Below are 26,627 nucleotides of genomic sequence, written 5' to 3' on the forward strand. Positions count from 1 at the left end.
CCATCTGACTTCAGTGTGTAAGAGAAGGAGTTTGCACACTGCGTCCATTTGCTCACAAAGTTGCTCAAACATACGCTAGTTTCTCTGTGGATGACACACATGTGCGTAATTTCACTTTCAAGTCAAGTGAACAGCCTCTCTGAGCACCTGATTCGAATGCTATCAATGCATTGAATGGGCGAAATAGGCGATTTATTAGACCTTTTGAATGGGCGAAATAGGCGACCTACTTACCTACCCGCGATTTATCAGACCATTCATTGGGTGTTATCAAGACATACTGATCTACCAACGGAGATGACTTAAATAGTTCAGTTTTGGTTTTGGTTTCGGACCATGACGGAGGCGCTCAGTCACAGGCGAACTGTCACCCCGTGAAGGACCACCGAGGGAGCTAAGGCGACCGAGTTGCCGTCCTGAACGGTGTGACGTTCGCCTGTGCCTACTCAGCACCGTTCGAGTTATGTACCGATAGGCACAGAATCGTAAATATTGTTGTGGGGACTGCTCCGCCTCCAAGTAGGTCAGTAGCTCCTGATTACGCCCCATGAATGGTCTGATAAATCGCGGGTAGGTAGTAGGTTGCCTATTTCGCCCATTCAAAGGTCTAATAAATCGCCTATTTCGCCCATTCAATGCATTGATAGCATTCGAAGCCGGTGCTCTGAGCCAATCGAGGACTCTGCTATCACCCACCGCCAATTGGTCCCGCCTACATTAGTTAACCCGTTACTGGTTGTATTTGATCGTTTTTTTATGAGAGGAGTGAAAAACGTAATAATCTACAGCGGCATAGGAAGATGGATCCACGATTCGGAACCGCAGAGCTTTGGATTGGGGTTTCTGGTTTGATCTTAGAACCGTAGGGGTAATAGGCCTGTAGCATTGCCTCTTTAAAAATGTAACGCACTGACCTAGAAACATTTTCACTTTTAGAGTTGGTTAAGGGGCCTCCATAGCTGAGTGGTTAGTGAGCCTGCCTAGGGAGCCAGAGGCCCTAGTTGCCCCAGGTACGATTCCAGGCCAGGCCAGCAAATGCGTCGATGAAATGAAATTTGTCCCTGAGCAAGACTCTTAACCCCTAATTGCTCACAGGCCCTCATTGGAAACAAGACCGCAAGGACTTTCATGAACGGACCTGTTAAAGGAATTATCCTTATCCTTAAATTGACCCTCAGGATTTTACTGTGGAAAAATTGGCAACTTTTACACTATTGGAATTTTACAGTGTTGAGGTGCTGGACCAAATGGAATTTAAAACAATCCAATTTGAATCCAAAACGACTGCCTCTATGTGATCTATCTTTGAGTATGTGTGAGCCTGCAGACATTGCTTCAATCCAATGACAGACCTCAGAACAAAAAAAAATAGTGGCGTAAAATTGCCATAGTAATCAAACTGTGAGGATATTTTCAGCGATGCCCATCGGTCTACGATGGAGAGATACAGGGTCGGTCAACACAGGCCCAGGCAAGATTTGAGAGGTATAGCCTCACCCTTTCCTTCTAATCGCTACTACACTCTCCCTAAGGTCAGACACACCCATCATGTCATGCTAGCCCGCAGGGACAGCAGTGTAGACCACCTTTTTTTTCCTGCACTAAATGTCTAGTATTTGTGGTGCCCTCCTATGGGTCCAAGTGAAATCGCTTTTGGCTCAGAGTTGTGTAGAACTCATATTAATGTGGGTTGATCGGAGGATGCGTTCATGAGTTTTTGTGTATTCTTTGTAAAATAGGGTTCTCTCGCAAGCTTTGGAGGCAAATTCTAGCCTATTGGAATGCAATATGGAAAATGGGGATGCCTATGATGCATGTTTAGCATATGAGATGATGGAAATGGTTGTTGCAGACATTTTGATTGCATGATCTACAGTTCAAGAGTTTTCGCAGGCTGGTATAGCGCCACAATAAGGCTGAGTTTGGAATGCAGTGTATTCCTTGGCCTACTGGCAGTGTCCACGAAAGGTTTGACGCTGATCGGTCCAGCGGTTTCCTTAATTAGTCACGCACAGACAGACACGGACAGGGGGCTGCCTAAAACATAATCGTGCCTCCCGCCCGGCCTGGTGGACACTATAAGAAAATTGGAGAAAGAAAAGAATATAAAAGGTACTGTAAGTCAGCGACTTTGACAATTGACATGGTTGACGGGTGCAATGAACAACGGTTGTTTTGTGAAAGTTATTCCAGCTACTGTGTGTAGTGCATTAAAAGATCAGTTAGGGAAATCGGTGCTTCCGAAACCAGGCTGTCTTGCGTACGAGTGCTGTAAGCAGTTTGACAGTTGAAGAAGTGGGTGGGTGGGGGGGAGGGGGACCCTGTTGTTACTGTTTAGCACAGCACTGACCTTTGTTCTTCAGGTCCTTAATGCAACTCAGCAAACGGGAAGGCCCTGAGCCCGTTCCCTCCGCATACTTCAAGAGCAAGTATTACATAACTGGTTAAAACAGGCACAAGATAAGGGAATGGCACGCTAGCCTGGCTACTGGACTCCGGGGGTATGAGAACAATAAGTCAGCCTTTAGGTCTTTAAACCGCTCCTGAGGGTGCGTGCGTGCGTGCGGTGGGGGTCTTGTGGAAAGTAATTGCAGTTTTGTGAAGGTGCTCGTTAGGCAGTCCAGTTGAGTCTGTGAATTCATATTAACTCTGCATTCTGCATTCTATATTTGAAGCAGCTAACTCATGCTGTTCTCCACTAAGAATCCCAAGGGTCGGTGTCTTTTTGCATAATAGCTTCAGTCACATTAACAGTAGCTGAGATCAAACTAGCTAGCTTTATCATCAAAGGATGATCGCTGTACCCACTGACACCTTCTTGCCCCATGTGAAAAGCACAGGAATGTAGGTTGTTACTTACTAAACCAGTTGACCGCTTTGGACCATACGTAACCAGCCTTTTATTGTTACCACATTATGTTATGTGAAGCATGTCGTCTGTGTGACTTGTCTGTTTTGTCCAGTTTTGTACCTGTACTTTGGCAGTGTTTTTTTAATTAATTTAATACTTTATTGGTCAGAAATGTAAACGGCACGTGGTACAGTAAGACATTAAGGCTAAAAGGATAACACAAAAAAAAGACCTGGGGAATTGTTTTGATTGTAGTCCTGATTTTACTTGTACCTGAGGATGATTAAAGGGATAGTTCACCCAAAAAAACCTTTTTCCCACTTCCCACTTTTTCCCCCCTATCGATTAGTCACCCCATGGAGACATATATTATAGATGGAGACATGTTATAGATATTTTTTAGTTTTTGTCGCATTCCTAAGCAGATAATTTGATGAACGGCGGACCGGTAGGCAGTGGTTCCGGTAGGAGACACAAAGGAGACTCTTTGTCTCCAACGGAACCGATGCCGATCATCAAATTATTGGCTTAGGAATGCGACAAAAGCCAAAACATCCATGAATTCAAATCTCCATGGGGTGACTAATCGATAGAAAAAAAACGTCATTTTGGGGTGAACTATCCCTTTAATTAAGAATTAAATGGAATCAAATGGAACTGAATCGTGTCAAACGGCACCAACCCAAGTACAGTACTATACCCCCTTCACGAGGCCCAGCTGCTTGCCGTGCAGAAGCACTCGCCCCCTCCTACTGGGATGGGTAGATCTGCTTCTCATGGTTGTCATCTTAATCCTCATCCTGTGTACTCTGTAATTAACATGCCGCTCTGCAGCCTTTACATAAACATCACCTCTAGCAGCAGGAGCACGGCAGCAGCATTGCTAACCTAGAAAACCTTGCCTGGTAACGCATACAACAACTCCAGACACCAGAACAGTGCAGCAGCAACAACAACAACAGAAGGGGAGGGGAGGGGGGGGGTGCATAAATGGGCTATAGTTTATCCTTGGAAGTTGACGCTATTGTGGAGTTATTTCTGCCATTGTTTTCCTACAGTTTGATTGGCACCAGTGGTGTGTACTCAAATCTCCTCTGTGCAAACAACCTGGGGCGCACCGTGAAACAAAGCCAAAGTTTGTAAGTCGGTATGGGAGCAAGGATGATGTATGTAAATTACAAAATGTAAATGTAGCAAGTATTGTAGAAAATAATTATGCCTGTTGTTGATGAGTTCCATCTCCAAGCGGTTAGCGGTATACTTAGTTCACAATGACATAAATAGATTAAATGTGATTATGGCGTAACAGAAGCCAAAGTGTATGTTTGTTTGCATGCACACGTTTATTGGTCCATCCAGCAGCACAACATTTTCACATCAATTCACCCGTTATTAATCTTCATTTATGAGCTATGGTGGCTCACAATATGTCTCAATGCGACATGTTGTTTGCCATCGCAGTGGCAGCCATTTTGTGGTGCCACACATAGAAAACCCATTCATTTTTCCCATAGAGATTTTAGAAATTAATTTAGCCCTGGAACCAATGTAAAGGAAGTATTTATACATTCGCACATCCACTTCATTCGGGTGCAGGTGCGTTGGACAGTGAAAACTGAAGCAATATCCACACCGGCTAAAAGGAGTGAGCAGGTAGAAGAGTGTCTTGCACAAGAACGCAGTACATGTACACAACATGAAGGCTGCACAATAGGCATTGAACCTTAGACCCTGGAGGTGATAGACTGGGCCTTTGGGCTACTGTGCACAGCCTCTAATAGCCCCCACCACCCCCCTACCCGCCCCCAGCCCCTGCAGACACACATGGCCCGCATCCAGCCAGCGTGTATTGGTTTCTGCCCTGTGGTTCCCCTCGTCATGCTTGAGGGATTGCTTCCACTTCAGTTTATTTTACTGCCGCCGCACGCTCCTCCTGGCTACCCAGTTGAGCAAGTTGTGTTGCGTGTGTGTGTGTGTGTGTGTGTGTATGTGTGCAACACTGTGGCGTGTCTGTGTGTATGTGACAGAACAAGTGAAGGGTTTGAGTGGGCCAGTAGCTGCCGTTTCACTGAGGGAGTTATTAAAACCGTTGCACCTGGTGTGATGGTTGCAAAGCAATTAGTGCATAGCTTGTACAACTCCCTGCTTCCTCCCAGCTCGGTACTTTAGGCAGCAGGTTGCATGACAAGAGGCAGTTGACTTTGCAGCGCTTATCGCCTTGCGTGATTGGATGGCGGGCGGACCGGCACGTCCTGGATTTCTCTCACCCCCACTGTAACATATTACCTGTCTTTGCACAGTGCCAACAAAATAATGGTGGGAGGGGAATTAGACCCAGCCAAAAGATAAGGAGCATTTCAGTTCAGGCACGACATCAATCACTGTCTGTTTGCATGAATCGCTGTACTAGTTGTGTGCGTGCTTGTGTGTGTTTGTGTGTGTGGGGGGGGGGGGCAGGGGGTGGGTTATTGCATCTACTGTATACACATGCATGCGTGTGAATGTGTGTATCCCCACTGAGGCCACTGTATACTTCATTTCCAGGCCAGATATCTGTAGGAGACCATTAAGGACTTAAGTGCCTCTCAGTAGCTTTATTTGTCAAAGGGACCCTGAGCCCTGCAGTTCCCCCTGCTTGACTTTGATCCCCCTCCTCTGTGTCTGTCTCTCTCTCTCTCTCCCCTCTCTCTAATGTGCCATGGGCAAATAGAGAGATTAGGTCAGGCTCTTTAAAGGGCTCCACACTCCAAACTTTGGAGAACAGAGGCACATGGAAGCACGTCGGGACAATTTTGAGGTTATGAGATTATTTGAGTGTCATGCTACCGGAAAGGCTTGTCGTTTAACTGAACATTTACCATTAAACGACGACAACCCAAAAGTATTGATTAGGGTGACCATATTTTCAGACCCTAATGAACCCCAAGTTCATGCACTGCATGCGCACAACCCGCACATGTATGCACACGTACTATGCACACATATATATACACACACACAAAAAAAATCATCAGGGTGCAGTACAATTGTTTGTGCAAGAGCACACCTAGTGACTGTACCTTTCAGCACCATGGAGGGTGGTTAGGTAATGAGTGGGACAGAACATGATAAATGTCTGTGATGGCGCTGAAAACAAGTATAATATTAATCTTATTTTACTGTGAAAACTGAGTAGTTAGGTTTTAAAACCAGGATATTTGTTGGGTCTCGGAACACAAACCGGACAATCCCGGACAAACCGGGGTGTCTGTTCACCGTTATCTGCAGTAGATGCACAGATACTGTATAGCTCACTGTAAGTGCATTTCATCAGACAGGCCATGCCCTGAACCCACCAGCCGTGCAAGCGTATAAGCGCACAGATGCTAGTTCACACTCACTCCCATGTTAATGAATGCAGCAGCAAAATGTTCAGCTCTGGGTGGAAAGAAACACGTGTCCGTCCACTTGCGTATTCTCATATTTGTGTGGGCTATCACAGATTTGGCCGTGAAATCTCGTGTAGAACCGGGACCTTTAGTAGAGTTGTTTATCGATGGCGTACTAGCCTACTGTAACCCAAAATATATTCAGAGCTTACCATTCTAAAAAGCTCCAGAAGTTATAGCCCCAACCATCATAGATGGTTTTATTGGCCTCTGTATGAATGTATTGCACTGGAGCCGTTGAGCAAAGCAAATTTCCTTCGGGATCAATAAAGTATATATCTATCTATCTATCTAGAATGGAAAATAATAATCAGTAAAATGTTACTGTCCCTCGTGTATGACTTATTCTCTTGATGGAGACTGTAGAGAAAAGTTGTCGGTTATGTGAATAACAGTGATGATGTGATTTTAAATATGACAACTTTTCACACCGGCTGCTTTCTGCATGTGACAAATGTGCTCCGAAAAAAGACTGCTGGTGAGAACAGTTGTGTGAAAAGCTGCGCGCACGCAATAAAGCCTGTGTGCGAATGCTCATCTGAGGTGTTCGGTGCATCATAGTGCAGGCCTTGCTCAAGGGCACTTGACCGATGTCTGTCTGAATTTGAAATGTAATTTTGTTTTGCTAATGGGATAATGCTAAACAGTGTTTTAGTCTTGTGTGTGTCCTCTATCTGGCACCTTTGTTGGTGTACGTACTCTCTGAAGCACATTCTCATAGTTGTGATTCCTGGTGTTTTCCAGTCAGCCCCTCACAGCAGGCGGGCATACACCCCCTCAAAGCAGGCGCGTACACCTTTATTTTATGGTTATGACCCGTCTACTGCGTTGAATCACATTGTTTGTTTTCCCATCCTGTCCCATAGAGCCCACCGAGTTCACCTTAGCCAGTGCTGCTAGCTCTCCCTGTTGTACGTACGCACACACACACACACACCCACCCACACACCCCTCTCATACAGGCACAGGTGTTTGCCCCCCATTTGTCATGCCAACTTGTGTTTTGACATGAGGTGGTGGGCGTCGTGGGGGGCCCTCCGGGACCAGCCCTCAGCCCCGGCGCTCTGGATCCACAGGGTTTGACCAGGGGCAGTGGCATGATATTATGGTGCGTGTGAACGCAGGCCCCGCGGGGAGTAGGAGGCTTAAACGTGTCCGTCTCATGTTTGTCATGTTTTGTAAAGGCTGCCAATCTCGTCCTTTGTTAGCCTCGGACAACAGTTGACAGAGGACAGATACGGGAGAAATAATAATAAGAATCTTCTGTGTGATGAGAAAGAGATCAGGTTGAAGGAAAGGAGAGGAGGCGGGGTAGGGGGGGGCTGCTTCGTTTCCCAGGGGAACTAGTTCCTCGCGTGAGGATGTGTGTTGCTTATGCATAAACTACCGTCTCCTGAGAGAGGCTCTTTGCGTGCGTTTGGAGGCCTGTGTTTGTCCTTATGCTGGAGGTCGGAAGCTTCGCACTGCATTTCTTTTTTTTTCTTCTTTTAGACTCCTATTTTTTTTTTGCCCCCGAGGAGATTCTGCTCCAATGAAGATATACTGCAGAAAGATATACTGTGCTGATGAGGATCTTTTATTGAATTCAGCTGTATTTTGGAAATCCAACATATTTTATTTGTGAGCTCATTTCTGGAACTTATCAAACCATTTGAAAACGCTTCTCATGGCATTTTAGAGAGAGCAGATATAGTCTTTAATGATAACCTTTTTCTCTCTATAGACAAAACTTTGCATTAAACTTTGGAAGTTTGTAAGCTATGGTAGTGTGTGTGTGTGTGTGGGATTCCTTTAGGATTTAACGTAATGTCTCTTGTCGGGCAGAAACCTTGTATGTCCAAAACGGTTACTTTTCCGCAAATGGAAGAAAAATAAACTGTGTTCCAATGTAGGTTCTATTTAGTCACAACTTGTTAATACTTTTCATTGGTTAAATATTCATGAAACCCCACTGACAGACATTAACCAATTTCAACCTGGCATCCATATTCTGGGCATGTCATTATCGTTGAAAATGTGAAAACATTTCCAAAACATTTCCAATTGCCAAACTTTTGAAAATGGCAGATCTACAGGCTTGCATGTTGTGACACGTTGTGAGCTTTAACTTTTCTTAACCTTTTAGTCTCTGACTTGTATTCAGTTCTTCTGACTCAATATTGCATGTACGTAGAACATTTTGTTTCATAGTTTTTAGGTATGCAATTCTTTTTCCAGCTCCCCCCCCCCCCCCCCCCATAAATAATTCAGGTCATCGAGGTCAACGAGTTTTGTTCAAAAATAAAAGCTGCACTCTGTGGATCAAAGATGTTTTGCAGTATCTTGTACTTGCCTGAACACTTACTGTACATACATAGCAGTTGTACGCTATCCTCACAATGAGGTTTCTTTTCCTACTTATCTTTATTTATTTTTTTACTTTTTTTCTAGTACAAGGGTCTTCAACGTTTTTCAAGCCAAGGACCCCCTAGCTGAGAGAGAGATGAAGCAGGGACCTCTATATTGTATAAAATTTTCAGTTTCAACTTTTTTTAAACTTTTTTCTCTCTACATGAAATTTGCTATTTTTGGCTAAAGTTCTCCTCAGAAAAGGGATGTTAATGTAAAAAAAAAGAATCATATCACACAAAGATTTGGCATCGCCCCTGTAGTAACCCTGAGGACCCCCTAGAGGTCCCGGACCCCCTGTTGAAGACCCCTGTCAGCTAGCAGTGTTTTTTAATTTTAATTTTAATGGATCATATTGTGGTATCGTTGTGTAGTTCTTGCAAACCTTGTGAAGCCAACGACACATTTCCACTTCTCTGTACAACAATGCTCTATTTTATTCACTCTTCATGAACCCATGGAATAAAGTTCTCAGTCACCACGACTGATTTCAGTCATTTGGATTCCATTGTATTCAGCGTGTCTTCTGTGGAAGCATGTTGCACAACAAAAATAGCTTATCTACAAGCTATCAATGCGTCTGCGATGCATTGAGAGCTTGTAGATAGGCTATTTTCGTGTTGTTTTTATTTTTTTTATTTTTTATTGGAGCATTGAAGTGGTTAAACTAGCAATATGTTTAGAAGCATCTTCCATAAAACCCTAATGGTCTCAGATAAATCATAAAACCAAAGGTTAAAAAGCCTCAGTCTGTGATTTCTTCACCTGGTTGGCAGTGTGTAGAACAGCAGGAACAATGTTACTGAAACATCATCATTTTACATTATTGTGGTAATTGTTTAGGACATTGGTTCTCAAAGTGGGGTCCGGGGAGTTTTCCAGGGGGTCCCCAGAAAAAGTAGTTAATGTAGCATCACAATCATTTTTACCATCTTATCCATTTATATGTTGGCTATTCAAAAATAGCAGATATACAAGCTCACAGCGAGTGCCACGCTGCGAGCTTGTACATCTTCTATTTTTGAGTGTTCAAAATTCAAAGCGTTTGAATTGTTTAAAACATTTTTTTTTTTACACAAATCTTCTCTTCTGCGGCTCCCTGGCACAAAACATTTTCAGATGGGGGTCCACGGCCAAATACATATCAATTTGGGGGTCCTTGACATGAAAATGTTTGAGAACCACTGGTTTAGAAAACAGCGCTAGTGTGTGTTTGGGGGGGGGTGTCTCCTTTCACACTGTTTCACAAATCGCATAATAGGACACATTTGTTTCAGTCGTGAGATTTTATTTGTGCTTTAATCCATTTTAAAACCACACCACCCTCAATCTGTCTCCATGTTTGTTTTCTCCTCAGACTCTGGGCTGGTGGTTCCAAGTGTGTCCTATGAGCTCCACAAGCGCGTGCTGGCGGCGGCAGAGCGCCACGGCCTGTCGTTGGAGCGCAGACTAGAGATGACGGGGGTGTGTGCCAGTCAGATGGCTCTCACGCTGCTGGGAGGGCCCAACAGGTGAGTGGGCCTGGCCTGCCCTCTTTTAACCCATTAAGACCGGGAAAGCATCCGTGTCATTTTAAGATTTCTTTGGCTATTCCAAAAAATAGCCATGAGCTTGTAGATCTGCTATTTTTTGAAAAATCGTTGAAAAATCGTGTAAAGTGTGTTTTAAAGCGAATATTTTGACTCAAATCTTTGCTTCTGGGGATTCCACAAATGTCTTCTAAATCATAAAAGTTTTTTGAATCATACCATATCAGTGGTTCAATGTGAGCTAAAAATACATTTTCACGATAAAAAAGGCAGATATACAAGCTCATAGCGTGGCACAGAGTGCTGCGCTACGAGCTTGTAGATCTCAAAAACATTATGTTGATCAGTGGTTCTCAAACCTTTTTCATGTCAAGGACACCCAAAATTATGTATTTGTCCGCGGACCCCCCCATCTCAAAATATTTTGTCCGAGGGACCCCAGAAGCAGTTAAAAAAAAGATCTACAAGCATTGTATATCTGCTATTTTTGAATAGCCAAAGAAATCGAAAATGACACCTATGCGTTCCCGGATTGAATAACAGTGGAAGGCAGAAGAACTCACTGTTGCATGGCAGGTCAAGGAAGGACGTCCTAAGTAAGATGATTGTTCCTTCTGTGCGGTATTTCCCAAGCATTTAGTTGTGAGTAATGTGAGCTAGCCGAGGGCTGCACAATTAATCAAGTGTTTCATGTTTCACAATTATATAATCGTGTAACTTTGCAATTAAAGGGGACGTAAACATCACTTAGTTCACTTCATTGTATATAAATCCCATTATTCTGTTGTATGTGAAAATCAGACACTTACAGTAAACACTTTCCGTAGGGTTTTTCTTTTTCACGTGGTACAGTCAGACATTAAGGCTAAAAGGAAAGTCCTGGGGACTTGTTTCCATTGTGGTCCTTTATGTATTCAATTCATCAACATAGCATATAATACATAATACAATACAAATACTAAACACTATGTATAAAGGAGAAAAATAATTTTCCCATGTTCTATATTTGGGTGGTACCAGATCGTTGTCGCTCCCTCTAGTGTTGTGTGACGAGAGCTTGAGCTGGAAATTCGCCACCAGCCTTCGTAAAAACTAATCGACGAGCGTCGCTTTACATAGGCTGGAGGAGATTTTCCAATGCAGTAAGGCTTAACATAATCCTTCATTGCATGACCGTGTCACTCGACAAAAATGTCATATTTTTAACAGATTTATTTTTCTTTTACACAAGTTTACACTTTTTAGCCGTAGAGCAATTACAAAAACGAGTGCTTGAATTGTGTTTTATTTATTTCTTCGATTGAATTAAGCGCAGACTACTGTGTAACGATTGAACAAAATAATGATGCATAAAGGAGAGCGGCCCATCTAGTAGTAATACCATCCTTGAATGTGTTAATGGCAGACGCTTCTTACTCAGTGGTTTCATTGTCACTGACACATAATGTGTTGTGATGTTTCAGTCTGTCTGAGTATGAGTATTTAGGACACAAAATGGTGCAAATATCTATTTACAGATAGTCCTTGGTTCATACTTTATTTTATGTTGGATGGATTTACACTGACATTTCATATGTCGTCAGCAGTCGAGCACAAACCGCTGACCCTAATAGGAGTGCTGATAAAGACGGCTTTAGTATTGTTTAAATCCACCTTTGGAGTTGGGCAGTGTAGTTTTCTGAGATCAAAGCTCCCTAGCACCCAGTGTCATATAACAAACAGGTTTATTGTCCTCGCAGTTACCGCTGTGATCCTGCTATCAAAGCCCAGTGCCGTAGTGCCTCACTGTCTCCACTATCAAGACTCAACGGCTGCGAACGCAAATTAAATTAAAGGGATATTTCACTTTCAAACAAGTTTGGGTTCATTTTAACATCTACTCAGACTTTGGTGCGTGGCACGCCAGACAATATTTAAGTTACTTGATTCAATATTTATATATTTGATATTCATTTTATCAGACAAGCCCCCTTCCTATATAAACCCATTGTAACTTCAATCTCGTTAGTTAGATTAATTGAAAACACTTGTCCTTGGTTCTGGTGATATGGTGACTGATATTGGCCTTCTAATACGTAAGGGGCCGCGTTTCCAGTCCCTTCTAATACGTAAGGGGCCGTGTTTCCAGTCCCTGGAAGGCTACTATTTCCTCCAAACTAGACATTGCATACACTTATAGAAGAACACCCTGTTTGGGGGCGTGGATGGTCTAGGTTTAGGCATTATATAGGCTCTGTGGCGAGTCCCGGCTTTGATTCCTGAGCCCGATGGAGCTTTGCTGTGTGTAACTCCCCAGTCTTTCCCCGTCAATCTATACTGTACTATCAATAAAGGTAGAAAAAAGCTCCCCTACTAGAACACCCTGCTAGATGGATGGTGTATACTGTCACTATTCATTCCATTTATGGGTAATATTGGAATGTGGCGAGTCTCACAGACTGCTTAAATCTAGTTTCCATTTCAGGTTGTCAACTTATCCTGCCAATTCAGGGCCTTTATGAACCTCTAATAGGCATTTAGACTGTTGAGGATCGTTAAAAAGATAAATGGTTGTCTACTTGGCTATCAGACAAACCCTGGAGGCTGCTGGCGGTCTTGGATGTGACCTTTTTGGGTGTTGGCCTAACATTTCTTAAACCAGATGGTGTGGTACTTCTAGCTTTACTGCTGACCTCTGTCATTGACAAATAAGTCAAACTCTGGGACACTTCCAGGCCCAGTATACTTGACGTGGATGTAAGAGATGATGACTTCCCAAGTAGACCGGTGCTCATTTCTGAATGTTTTTGAACAATGTTTGAAAACAATGTTACTTTATTTTTTCTTTAGGAAAGGTTTAAAAACAGGATATTTACTGGGGGGACCCATGAAAGCGGGTCCGTGACCCAGAATGGATTGCGACCCTACGTTTGGTAAACACTGCTTTAGCAGAACCCTCACCTATTCATTCACTCCGTATGCAAGTCACTGGACAAGAGTGTCGGCTAAATATTTGAATGTGAATGTCCTTCTCACTGCCCTCCCAATCACCACCACAACCTCTATTGAGTTCTCTGTCCCTGCTCTAAACTGTCATTATAGGATTTGTAAACAGATACCTGTTTATTTCGCACAGCGACTAAGGTGTCTCTTTAAAAACAAACTTGTCCGCAGGCTCACCCCTAAGAATGTGCACCAGAAGCCCACGGTGGCTCTGCTGTGCGGCCCACACATCCAGGGAGCCCAGGGCATCAGCTGTGGGCGACACCTGGCCAATCGAGAGGTGGAGGTCATTCTGTTCCTGCCCAACTATATCAAGATACAGGATCCTGTCACCAGCGAGCTCAGCCTCTACAGCCAGACCAGTGGCAAGCAAGTGTCCAATGTCAAAGGTAACACAAAAGGCATACTACAGTATGATTAGTTAAGTCTGAATGAGTAACTCTCTTCCCTGCGCCCACCGTCAATGTTCCCTTCTGCCAGACGCCTAAACACAAATTGTACGGGCATCTCCACACGTGTGAATATGTAACTGAATTTGAAGCAAGGTGGGGTTTGCCCATCAAAGTCAAACAATGCATAATAAACAGATACTGCATTGATGAGACTGGCGCATAGGGTCTAATTCAGTGTTTTAACTTTATCTCCATCAAAATTGCGGGTGCTGTACAATTTAGATACAGATTTACATTTTAATAGCCACATCATCTCAATAACAATCGCCCTGTTAGCAAAAATTGGTGTCCAAACAAGACTTGGAATAACTTGTCCATGCCTTTATCTCTACACTGTTGGAATGGTCTCCACAAAAAGCTCTCGGACAGCTGCGGGTCATTTGGAATTGATTGATTGAATACTTTATTAACATTTCTGCACTACCTTCCCAGTGATTCGCAGAATTGATTTAAAAATACTGTGGCTTTGTCCTTTTAAAAGGGGAATACCACTAATTTTCAACATTGAACTATGTCATTAATTTACTGTAGAGCTGTTGTGTGGGAAATCATAAAGTCCCCCCATTCTATGTTGCCTAGAACTGGAGAATTGTTGGGGTGGGGACTTTTTCCTCATTTCCACACAACAGCTCTAAGGTATATCAATGACATAGTTCAGTTGAAAATGAGTGGTATTCCCCTTTTAAATCACTCGATGGCCAAAATACATCTCTGACTTGCTTTTCTAATGTGACCCTGTAGACATGTGGGGTAATCTGGGACCAGATTACACACTTTTCCCAGAGTTAACAAAACATGGCGAGGTAGCGTTTATCCAGAGGATCTGAGACTTTCTCCAACTCTGATTACTTTTAAATCCAGGCTAAAAACATTTGTTATCCACTTTTATTAAAATGTTCTATCTACTTAAAATTCCACTTTGACCTCCATGTAAAGTTTTATTTTTCCATTCGTTATTTCTGCTCATGTAAAGCATTTTGAACTGTCACTGTGCATGAAATGTGCTGCTGTACTAATGTGTCTATTCAGTGTCAGTGCTACTGTGTGGAGTGTTGGAAGAGTTGCACTATGAGACAACCCTGCCCTCTACTGGAGATAAGACTATGTAAAAAAAATTCAAAACTGATTTTGACTTGAAATCAAGTCAATCAAACTTTGTTTCAGTAACATTACAGGCTCTGTGGTTCGCACTGTCGCCTCACAGCAGGAAAGGTCCTGGCTTTGAGGCTTCAATAGGGCCTTTATCTGCATGCTCTCCCCTGTTCACCTGGGACTGCTCTGGGTGCTACGGTTTAGAGCCCATGGATTAAAGTTCTCAGTCGTCACGACTGATTTCAATCATTTAGATTCCATAGAAGCCAGCATGTCTTCTATGGAAGCATGTTGCGCAGAGAAAAAAAGATGATAGGCTATTTTCGGTTATTAAATCATACATCAGATTTTATTCTGCTTTAATCGACGAGAACCAGACCAATATCGGTTTGGCCGATATATAGCTACCGTACCATCATTTTACCTTTCTGACGACATCTCAATCTGCGACTATGCAGCTTTGATTGTTTGCCATTGTCAACCGAGCATCCCTATTTTGGGCATGTCATTATAGGAAACATTTTTCAAAAGTCTACAAGCTTACAACACGTAAGCTTGTAGCTAGTTTTGAAAACTTTTGGAAAGGCTCTAGTAGTTAAATACAGATATTTGTGTTTATTTCTAAGTTGAATAGAAACTTTTTTTGTAACCCATTTTTTTCACCCGGTGCCACTTTCCTAAGTGATCCTGGGCACTACACCAGCCCTACACCAGTATTACACCTGTCACCCCACAGTAGGGAGGCCAGGGCCGAGCTCATGCTTCCTTCAGGCATGAGAGCCAACTGACCTTCTTGTCACCTGACAGGGGGGAGTTTCCCTGGTTGGACGTAGCGCGTGGAAGGAACACGTTATTCCAACCAGTTCCCTTCCCCTCCATCAGGCGCCCCGGCTGTCATGGGGGAGGCGGTATAGTGACCAGGATTACTACATGTTTTTGTGAGGGTATTAACTACCCTAGGAGACACGGGGAGAACATGCAAACTCCACACAGAGTAGGCCCTTTCGCCAACCCCACCTAGGGTGAATAGAAACTTTAATCAAATCTAAGTCTTTCAAATTGATTAGAAGATTTTGTACCTTTTTGACAAAATAATGGTCTAATTGGTGGTCTAGGACATTGGTTCTCAAAGTGGGATCTGGGGACCCCCTGGGCTCCTTGAGGGGGTTCCAGGGGGTCCCTAGCTAAATCTGTTAATACATATTTTTATAACGTGGCTATTCAAAAATAGGAGACATATAAGCTTGTACATCTGCTGTTTTTGAAAAAAAAAAAGAAAATCTTGAAGGCGTTTGAAAAATGTTGCATTTCTTTACAAAACATTTTCAGATGGGGGGTCCGCAGCCAAATACAAATCATTTGGGGGTCCTTGGCACGAAAACGTTTGAGAACCAGTGGTCTAGGACTCTCCAAAATCATGATTGGCAATGTATAGCGTTCATGTTCCTTTCTTTGTGTTCCAAATCTGCCTAGTTGTCTTATTACGCGCACCCATTTAAAACCGGGAAAGAATCTGTCATTTTAGATTTTAGCATTGGCTATATTTTTGAACAATTTAGAAAAATCTTGAAAGTGTTTGAAAAATCTTCAATAATTACGAAAAAGTGAGAACTGCTGATTTTAGAAGGCATTTGTAGAATCGGCCATTCAGGTGTTAATGGGTTAAACCCTTTTATAATTAGTTGACCGGGGTCCCCCAGGCCAGGGCTCTATACTTGGTCCGCTCCTTTATTCCCCCGCAACACCAAATAAAAAAGCCAATTGTGACCTTGTAGATTAGCTATTTTTGCAGAATGTTCGCCACAGAATAAGGACACTGGGGTTCATGTCGTTAATTTGATTATCTTAGTGCCTGGCTCTTATGATGTACGTGGTAGTGGTACAGTTCCTTATTGTGAATGTGAGGCACTTCACAAACGGACAACCATCATATGTGTATTCTTCTTCTCCTGTCCTATCCCCTGTAGACCTGCCTACAAGTCCCGTGGACCTAGTCATCAACTGTCTGGACTGCCATGAGAACCCTCTGCTCAGAGAGCAGAGCTGGTACCAGACCGCTGCCGACTGGGCCAACAGAAACCGAGCCCCGGTCCTCAGCATCGACCCTCCTCCGGATGGAGAGCAGCAGCCGGCCGTCCAGGCCAAGTGGACACTCTCCCTGGGCCTGCCCCTGCCTCTGGCCGCGGGCGAGGGCCGAGTTTACCTCTGCGACATCGGAATCCCCAAGCTGGTTTTCCAAGAAGTGGGCATCGACTACCACTCTCCCTTTGCAAGCAAATTTGTCATCCCACTTCACTCTGCATAGCAGGGGGTGGGGGGTGGGGGGGGGGGTCACTGGCTCCACAAGGCCACAGTGTAGCCCGATTTATACTTAAGTTACTCGTCAGTGTCACGCGTAGTTCTACAAGCTCAATGCCCGCTTTGAGCGTGTAGATCGGCTATTATCGGCGCGTGACACTAGCTTGCAGCTAAGTACAATTCAGGCTTATGAGGCACGTTCAGACTTGGGTTTTGATACACAAAGGGACAATGGGAGGGGAATGGTTTGTTTCCACAAGGGGTGTACCAGGCGCCGCGGCGCAATAGTTCAAGAGCAACAGCACGGTCCAAAACAAAGGCAAATGGGGGGGGGGGGGGGAGCGTTGCAGCAACTGGGCACGCAGTACAAGTCCAAGTGTACAAGTGTTCATTTAACTCTGAGAGTGTGCAAATGGGCAGTCTGCTAAACCAGTGCAAGCTTTAGCAGACACCGTCTCACAACAAGTCATTGTGCTGGTGCTGTATGTTTTCCTATGTGTTTTTCTTCTAACTACAAATCCCCCAGGGGCTCTTTTGGTTTTTACATGTTGCGTGCGATAGCTGTTGTTTTTTTTTTGAAAAGGGAAAAGCTTCCTGTTCTTTGGGGTGTTTTGATAAGGGCTCTGCGTTGCCCTCTCTCTCACCCACAGTGTGTAAGAATGCTTATAAATGCTGACCGCCGTGACTCTCTATCTGTGTGACCTCTGACCCAGAGACACATTTCCTGTTTCCTCCTTTTAGATTGTGCATGGAGCCTGAGCCTGACTTATGAACCCAAGCACAGCATAGCTCAGCTCTAAGCTTCATCCTATTCGAGAGGAATGACCGTCCCAAATCTGTCACTCACCTGCCCCATAGTGGCTTGGTCATCCTTTAGTTTTTTTTTGCTTTTTTTATTTTTATGAATTACTCGCCCAGTGGTTCTCAGAATTTTTTTATTTCACTGAGTTACAGACCTGTAAGGTTGGAAACCCACTCAAGGAACCTTCCTCTTTGGCCAAGTTAGTATTGATTGTAGCAAGAATTGTAGCAAAAATATCTATTTTTTATTATTTTTCTGGCAATTATAGCTCAGGTAAAACTGTACATTTTCACCAAGTAGGTTTGTATTTAAGCCCATTGAAAACAGGGGTCATGTACAACACTCCACTTAAGCCCTGTTGTCAAATATTGTTAATAATTGTAAAAGAAATGATAAGAATAAAAAAGGTAGCAAATATCAGATCTACAAGCTCTTGTAAGATCTTGTATTTTCAACATTTTTCACCTGACATGTCCTAAATAGGGATGCCAGGTTGAAAGTTGTTAAGATCTGCACACAACATTTATCATCTCTGTTGATATTAGCTTTATGTGATATCCATTCATTCAGAAGTCGTTTCAATTGTTTTCTTTAAGGTAACTACTGAATGTCTTTTCTTTTCTTTTCAAACCTTTGATATCGTCTCTGTCGGTTGGAAACCTCATATGTCCAAAACTGTGCCTTTTTTTAGGATTAAAATTGGGGGAAAAAACCGCAAAAGTAACAAATCTGCAAGCTCGAAACACGGCACAAAAGCGGCGCGTTTCGAGCTCGTGTATCTGCTACTTCTGTGACATGATCAAATGCGGCATTATTGTACAAAAAAAACAAATATTTATATAATATAAAATATGGATATGAGAGGTTTCTGCCCGGCAGCAACGATATTCTTTTTAATGACAACATATATACACACACACACACAACACAACCACACAGAACAACTACTGAGTGTCTTCAAGCAGTTTCCATCATATTGATACTCTCTGAAATGTCAAACATTTCAGCTGTTAGGGAAAAAAAAGCCTCATATTTCCCAACCCCTACAAGTGTTTCAGTGCTTCTCAAACGTTTTCATGTCCAGGACGCCCCAAAATGTTATGTGTATTATTTGCCCCCTGGGGTGTCCCGGACCCCTCTTGGAGAACCAGTGTTTCAGAAGAAATGCACCCTTTCTTCAACCCAGAGAGAATCATGCATTGGGGCGAGGAGATGATCCGTTACTGATAGGTTGTTGTAATCATGAGTGGTTTCACCACAACATATTTATGGGTTTGGAAAAGTTCTATGAATAATTCGTATCCATTCCGAACATGATTGCAAGAAGAAACACAACTTCCTCATAATTCTAAATGGTCTTTGAAATGAGATACCGTTTCCTGGGAGACTTGTCTGTAAACAGACCTGTGATTGACAATCTTTTTTTTCTCTTTTTTTTTTTCTCACGTTTGAAAATAATTTTATGTTCTACCCAAACCCACTGAGTTTAAAGAGGTAGTTCGCCCAAAGAATTACTTATTTTCTATCGATTACACACCCCATGAAGCCTTGAATTCAGATTAGTTTGTTTTTGCATTCCTAAGCCAATAATTTGATGACCGGCAGAGTCAATTGACCTGCATTTGAGACTCAAATTATTGACTTAGGAATGCGACAAAATCCATGAATTCAAGGCTTCATGGGTGTGTAATTGATAGAAAATGTGTACTTTTTGGGGTGAACTACTCCTTTAATTTTGAGATTTTATTTATTTTTGTGTATTTTTTGGTGAGGGATGGATTTGACCCCTCCCCCCAAAAAAACAAACAAACAAAAAAACAAAGATTAATCCTGGACAGCTTTCAGTCATCATTGGTCAGGCTTTGATTTGTAGGCGTTTTATTCTAACCTGGGGGTAAAACCCACACATGTTTGAATACAGTTGTTTCATAATGAGCCATTTTGAAAGATGCAATATATAAAGCTACTTTATGTTTAGTTTTTAAGTATAAATAAGCTTTTACTAGGTGGCTGTTACCATTTAAAGAACATTTTACTGTTTACTACTGTTGATGTCATCATCAGCTACGTTGAGCCCTTGGACTTACAAAACTGTTGTGTAATAAAGTGTTTGTACAGGTTTGAGCAATGAACATTTTTAAATCAAACATAGTGGAAAACATGGTTGGCCATTTGCCTGAATTTGTAACCTCAAAAGGAGCGATTTAGCCACTTGAGCACTGTTGTCAAGATTGACGATGCATCCCAGCGATGCATTGCGAGCTTGTAGATGTGCAATTTTTTTGGCCATTTCTGTTTTGGGGACTTTTTCGTTGTTGACCATTTTCACCTATAATGATGTGCCCAGAATTGGGGGCACCAGGTTGTGGTTAATTGCGAGTTCAAGAAAACACCCAGTACTCAATAAATGTCTCTTCATTGATTTTTATTTGCCTCACCAACGGATGCGCTTCGACCTAATCGGTCTTCCTCAGCGTTGCAACTCTGATCGACCTAATCGATTAGGTCGAAACGCGTCCGTTGCTTTTCTAGGTGAGGCAAATAAAACCAATGAAAGGACATTTTGTTGAGTGCTGGCTGTTTCCTTGCTCTCATTGTACTGCTGGGCCTGTGCACAGTTGTCTCATCATTGTGTGTTCAACCTAGCAAGTCATTACTGTAATGTTTTCTGTTGGCACTGTGCCATGTTGCTCTGTAGTAGCCTACTGTACAGAGATTTTTCATACTTTGCTCCCATAGACCTCATTTGATCTCGAGGATAATTCAAAAGGGCTCCAATAGAGGAAATCAATAACGTTTGCCTCTCGTTTTCTAGTTGACTTATTCCATTTTTCATTAGCCTAGGCTTGATTGAGTATTGGTAATACGGCACTATAATGGCCAATAATGAGCTAGGTCAGCGTATTATATTTCAATGTACCATGTGATGCGTTTTTGTGGTTAACCATTGAAGTTCACTGCTTTTATGCATTTCATGTTACCTTTTTTATAGTGTGTGTGTGTGTGTGCGCGCAAATTTTTCTGGGCTGAATTCTGAAGGTCCATGACAATACTTTTTCCTCACTATTTTAACTAGAACAGAATGTGCCTTATGTTGACAAAGCATGAATAAGCAATTCATCATTATCAAAACGTAATAAGTTGTACGATATTGAATGCACCTCAAACTTGTTGGCAAAAAGGTGATCTACATCCATTTTCACTCTAGGACTTGTCTTATGTTGACCATGTATACAAGACCACATACATGAGACGACACTATAAGAATCTGGTTTCCTGCGCAAGTGCTGACATTTTTACCATTGAGCTAATAGAGCATTAGTCAGGGGATATTTAAAAAATCTGGGAATAAATTCCTTACCAAGACATTTCTTCACCAATGTGTTTGTAAAAGTGTCTAGTAACACATCTCATAAAGACTGAAATGCAGTTTCCTTGGGGGAATTTGACAGCTGCTGAAAGTTGGGGTACCCACCATAACCTTATGCGGGGAAAAAAATCTAAATTTAATTCTGTTTTAATTAGCATGTGAGGGGTCAAACTAGGGTGTTTTTATGATACCCCAACTTTCAGCAGCTGTCAAAAATTCCCCTAGGGAAACTGCATTTCAGTCTTCATGAGATGTGTTACTGGACACTTTTACAAACACATTGGTGAAGAAATTTCTTGGTAAGGAATTTATTCCTAGATATGACATTATTCTGATAATATTCCTTGACTACATGCCTGCTTGCCCAGGGCATAAATTGAATCTTGACTGCCGGGTCAAAATTTGTGTCCCTGTGTCTAGGTGAGACATGACCTTTGACACAATCTAAATGTCTCAATAGAAGAGCAGGGAGACAAAATGCAACCACCCCAATTGTACAACATGTAAGTTATATTGTATTAACATACTCTACCATAAAGATTGGACAAAATGAAACTTTATTCATAGAAAAAAAGGTTACATAGTGCCGCTGTAAGGTTGATTTCTATGACCTGGGTCTGAATTTCTCACAATAAACTTCTGGCTTAAGTTTCCAAAGATTTGCTCAAATCTTCACGATTTTTCTAAAACAGCCAAAGTATAAAATATGGTTAAAATGATTGACGCTATATAAACTAATTTAGCTGGGGACCCCTCCTCAAGGATCCCTGGGGGTCCCCGGACTCCACTTTGAGAACCACTGGGTTGTACATCAGATCAGTCAACAATACTAAGCACACTGTTCATGTGGCACAAATGCACTCATAATGATGCTTTTTATTGTTTAGATTGAGTTTAACTTTGAGGCAGAGTAAATACTGTAGCATTTGAAGTTGCTGTTGGAGAGTAGTAGTTACAGAGATTGTCCACCATGTGGCAGTACTGTCTACTGTCTTCCACATACAAGTCCAGAAGTTTGAATACATTTGATAATTTCAGCTTTAGTTGGGCTCAAAGTCTAGAAAGGTGTGATGAATATTTGAGGACCATACTGCCCAACAACTCTGAGCATACAATCATATTGAACGACTGCCAAAATATGTCTAGTCTTGAAAAAGAGGAACAAGACATTTTGAAACGGTAAAGATTTAAACTGGATGTGTGTATGGTCAGCCTGCACACATTACTGTGGTGAAGACCATCTTTAATATGCCATAAAACACCACAAGGTACAAAGGGAATTTAAGTACTAAGATACATTTCACTTTGAACTGAAACTGTATATTCATGTTTTCATTGTTTACATTTCTATGCCAAGTAATTTGTATTGAGATATAAATGTAAATAAATACAGTACCAGTACTGGCATTTATAATATATTTGACCTATTGTAGTGTCTTTGAGCGAGTATGACCTGCTCACTCATTGCCAGTATGTTTGGATAAGAGTGTTGGTTGACCACTTAAGCCCCTATGACGACTAGAGTAAATAGCACGTCTAAATCTACAAGCTCAACATGTGGCATCGGGATGTTGTGAGCTTGTTGATCGACTATTTTAGCTATTTATGAAAAGTTTGTCCTATAATGACATCAGGGTGAAAGTGTTAGTTGAATGTACTTATTATTACTCAGAACAGCTGCTGTATATTCTGTTAATATGCCATATATATCTCCAGTATGCCAACAGCATTAAGAAAATGATTTGGGTGGGCACTCAGGCGGTGCAGTACTAAAGTACCTGCCCACCACCACAGAGTCTGGGGGTTCGAATCCACCGGTGCATCCGGCTTTGTCAAGCGACTATACGAACACAATAATTGGCCCGTGTTCAGGGGAGGGAAGCCGGGCGGGGAGGAGGTGATATTTGTCACTGCACTTACTCCTACGGGCTGGGGGCGGCACCTGTCAGCGGGGAGTGTTGGGTGGGAGGAGTAGGTAGGACGGAGGCTCCACGTCCTCCCGGTGGGGGCTCCTCACTGGCAGGTGAGCCAGTGTGTTATAACAGCAGTGACTGACGACACACAGAAATGTGTGTGGGGGACGAATTAATTGGCATAACGACTAAATTGGAGAGAAAAAGGGGTAAAAAGAAAAAAAAGTCCATATCTGTGGAGACCAGAGTCAAGCTCAGGGCTTCTTGAATGCAGTGGTTCTCAACTCTCAGTCCTGAGGACTCAAATTACTTTTTGTCTCTGTCGGGTGGAAACCTCATAATTATGTCCAAAAACTGTTACTTTTCAGAATTCAAATAAAAAAATGGCATAAGTAGCAGCGTTTCAAGCTTGTGGATCTGCTACTTTTGCTAACTTTTGTGTGATGCTGTAGTATGATTAAGTAGGGCGTTAATTTGCGGAATTTGTTAGAATATGGAGATAATGGGTTTCTGCCCGATAACAGCGTTTTACTTTTCAATTCAACCAGCTAATAAACTTGTTTCTCTGGTCCTGCAACTACTAGATTTGGGTTCTGCCTGGACATTAACCACTTAAACCCCATATGATTGAGAGGAGTCTCTCAGGCTTCTATACTGGTTTATTTTCTTTTTTCTGTTATTGTGGGGAAGGCTTTCGCTGAAAATAGCAGATCGACAAGCTCACAACGAGTCACAGTGGTGTGAGCTTGTCGATTTGCTATTTTTCTGCGAAAGCCTTCCCTCACAATAAGGATGCTGGGGTTTTAAGTCGTTAATTGTATTCTCCCAGGTCCAAATTTACTCTCTAGATACACAGATACTGATAAATCCAGAGTGTTACAAATGGACCCGTCCATTTGGTTCCATTTGTGAACTCAGATTTGAAATGAACACTCAGGATTTTTACTGTGTATAATAAGTCTAGAATGAAAACCACATACAAGTATTTAAATGTTTGTGATGATGAAAAGCTTAAACTTGGTGAGTGTGTGTTTACATGTTATTAACAGTCATAATCCCAGCAGATATATAAAATGTGGTTGTAAAGAATGGGGAATAAATGCATTTCAGAAGAATACCTTGCCTTTCTGTCATTACTCTCACTGACACACAGCTTATAGGTAAATGTCCTGCTGCAGTGGTTCTCAAACCTTTTTCGTGTCAGGGACCCCCAAATTGATATGTGTTAGGCCGTGGACCCCCATCTGAAAAGGTTTTGTGCCAGGGACCCCCAGAAGAGAAGATTTGTGTTAAAGATATTCAAAATTATTAAAAGTTTTACAAACACTTTCGATATTTTTCAAAAATTCTCAAAAATAGCAATGTACAAGCTTGCAGAGTGGCTTTTTAGATCTGCTATTTTTTAATAGCCAACGTATAGTATAAGTGGATAAAGTGGTTAAAATGATTGTAATGCTACATTAACTACTTTTGCTGGGGACCCCCTGGAATCCCCCCCAAAGACCCCTGGGGGTCCCCGGACCCCCACTTTGAGAACCACTGTCCTATTGCACAAAACAGACCTCCGCCCAGAATGACATTTAAAAACTTTATTTAAATGTAGCAAATTTACACACACTATTTTACCACAACGGTGGTCAAATAACAAGAATTCTTAACAATTTGTGTCTTCAGAACCAACAAGATTCATAACCCGACAAGCTGCCCACCACCCCCCCCCCACACCCCCATACACACACTCCCTTAATTATCACACTTCTCCTCTCATCTCCCCACTTTGTTTACAACACCCTCAATTACTAATCAAGTAACGAACAAATCAAATCAAAACATAGCAAAACATATCGTCTGTCGGATGGAAACCTCAGATGTCCAAAACCGTTACATTTCAGGATTCAAATTCAAAAGAGGCAAAATTAGCAGATCTACAAGCTCGAAACGCGTCGCCTCGCGCCGCGTTTGAACTTGCAGATCTGCTACTTTTGTGTGACGCTCTAGTATGATCACGAAGGGCACATACAGCAACAATATGAAAGAAAACAAATGATTTGTAATGAAATCTAGATAAGGAAATAGAAGAAAGAAAAAAACAGAACACAATATGAACAAGAGAGGAGCATAACATTTCCTAAGGAACACTTTGAACTTGTTTGCCTAATAGGTCTCTCCTCTTAACTCCTTCCAACTACCTCTCCTCCTCAAACATGAAGGAGAAATCTCTCCTCTTCACCATTCGTCGGAGGAGAAGTCTGTCTCCATTCCATCCTTTCCTCCCTCGCTCTCCTCTTGGTCTTCTCCGCCTCTCCACTCCATCATCGGCGGGCCCTTATATGGTGCTACAGATCACAGGTATTTCAAGCAGTGTTGCCAGATTTTGCGAGATAAATAAGTAACCAGGTCTATAAAATAGACGATCTAAAAGCTCACAAAACGTTGCAAAAGTGACAAATGTGGAATATTTTTTTAACATTTTAACAACACAGGGGTCCCTGGACAAATGCATATTAATTTGGGGGTTCTTGACATGAAAATGAACCACTGATTTAAAAAACATTAGGAAGCCAGCCCAAATAAGCAACTACACTTTAGAAACTTTAGCTCTGTGTCATTTTAGATTTGAGCTATAACCATAATTTTATACTTTGGCTATTAAAAAATTATATATATATACAGATATACAAGCTCATAGATCTGCTATTTTTGAAAAATCTTGAACATTTGTGCAAATCTTTGAATACATATATTGTTTTGAAACAACATTTTTAACTCAAATCTTTGCTTCTGGGGGTCCCCGGAACAACATATTTTGACGGAGGCCAAAAACATAATCGTTGCTGTCGGGCAGAAACCAGCTAACTCCATTTTGACGCTTTTGGATTTTTGTGGACAACACACACCCTTTACGTCTGTGTGTTGATAAAAAAAAATATCGAACCAATGAAAAGTATTAAGAAGCGCTTCTGACAAAACCAGCTAACTCCATTGGATCCTCAAACTTTCTGCTAAACCAGCTGACTCCACCAAAGGGGGGTGGAGTTAGCTGGTTTTGCTGACTCCAGGCTCCACCCCCTTTTGACCTCCAACCTCATTGTGAGCTTGGAGGTCCATTTAGCTGTTCTTATCAATGGTGAACCAAAACCTCCTAACTCCACTTTTTGTTTTGTTTGTCATTTCCTGAAAAATGAACATTTTGGAGTTAGCTGGTTTCTGCCGGACAGCAGAGATATCATTTTGGGTGGTACTCAGAAAACAATTATTTTTGAATAGCCAAAGAAATCTAAAATGACAGAGATGCGTTCCCGGATTGAATGGGTTAAGTGGTTAACTACCTACCAACTTATTCTGAGCACTCCAAAGACCCTTCTCAATCTTCTCAATCTTCTCTCCTGAAACTTCCTGATCCCATGATCTAAATGTAGATAAAACGTATTCTCACCGTTAGCTTGAACGCCACTTGGAGTGATGATGTTTAGACTGACGCTAGGTTCTTTCTTGGTTTACCTACAATATGACTATTTCTAT

The 26,627-nt window shown here is 42.1% G+C and overlaps 1 protein-coding gene across 1 annotated transcript in view; it reads left to right on the top strand.

Moving 5' to 3' along the window:
* The window catches only part of LOC308082924 (enhancer of mRNA-decapping protein 3-like), a 38,830-nt gene extending 15,044 nt beyond the window's left edge, over positions 1–23,786 (top strand). Inside the window, exons 5-7 of the mRNA XM_080425005.1 lie at positions 10,025–10,178; positions 13,350–13,567; positions 16,690–23,786. Of these exons, the coding sequence (XP_080281131.1) occupies positions 10,025–10,178; positions 13,350–13,567; positions 16,690–17,027 (710 nt within the window). The 3' untranslated portion in view covers positions 17,028–23,786. The remainder of the gene's footprint in view (positions 1–10,024; positions 10,179–13,349; positions 13,568–16,689) is intronic.
* Positions 23,787–26,627: the final 2,841 nt, after the last annotated feature.

Source organism: Gymnoscopelus braueri (assembly GCF_963280865.1).
Source record: "Gymnoscopelus braueri genome assembly, chromosome: 1".
In the NCBI taxonomy this organism is placed as follows: Eukaryota; Metazoa; Chordata; class Actinopteri; order Myctophiformes; family Myctophidae; genus Gymnoscopelus; species Gymnoscopelus braueri.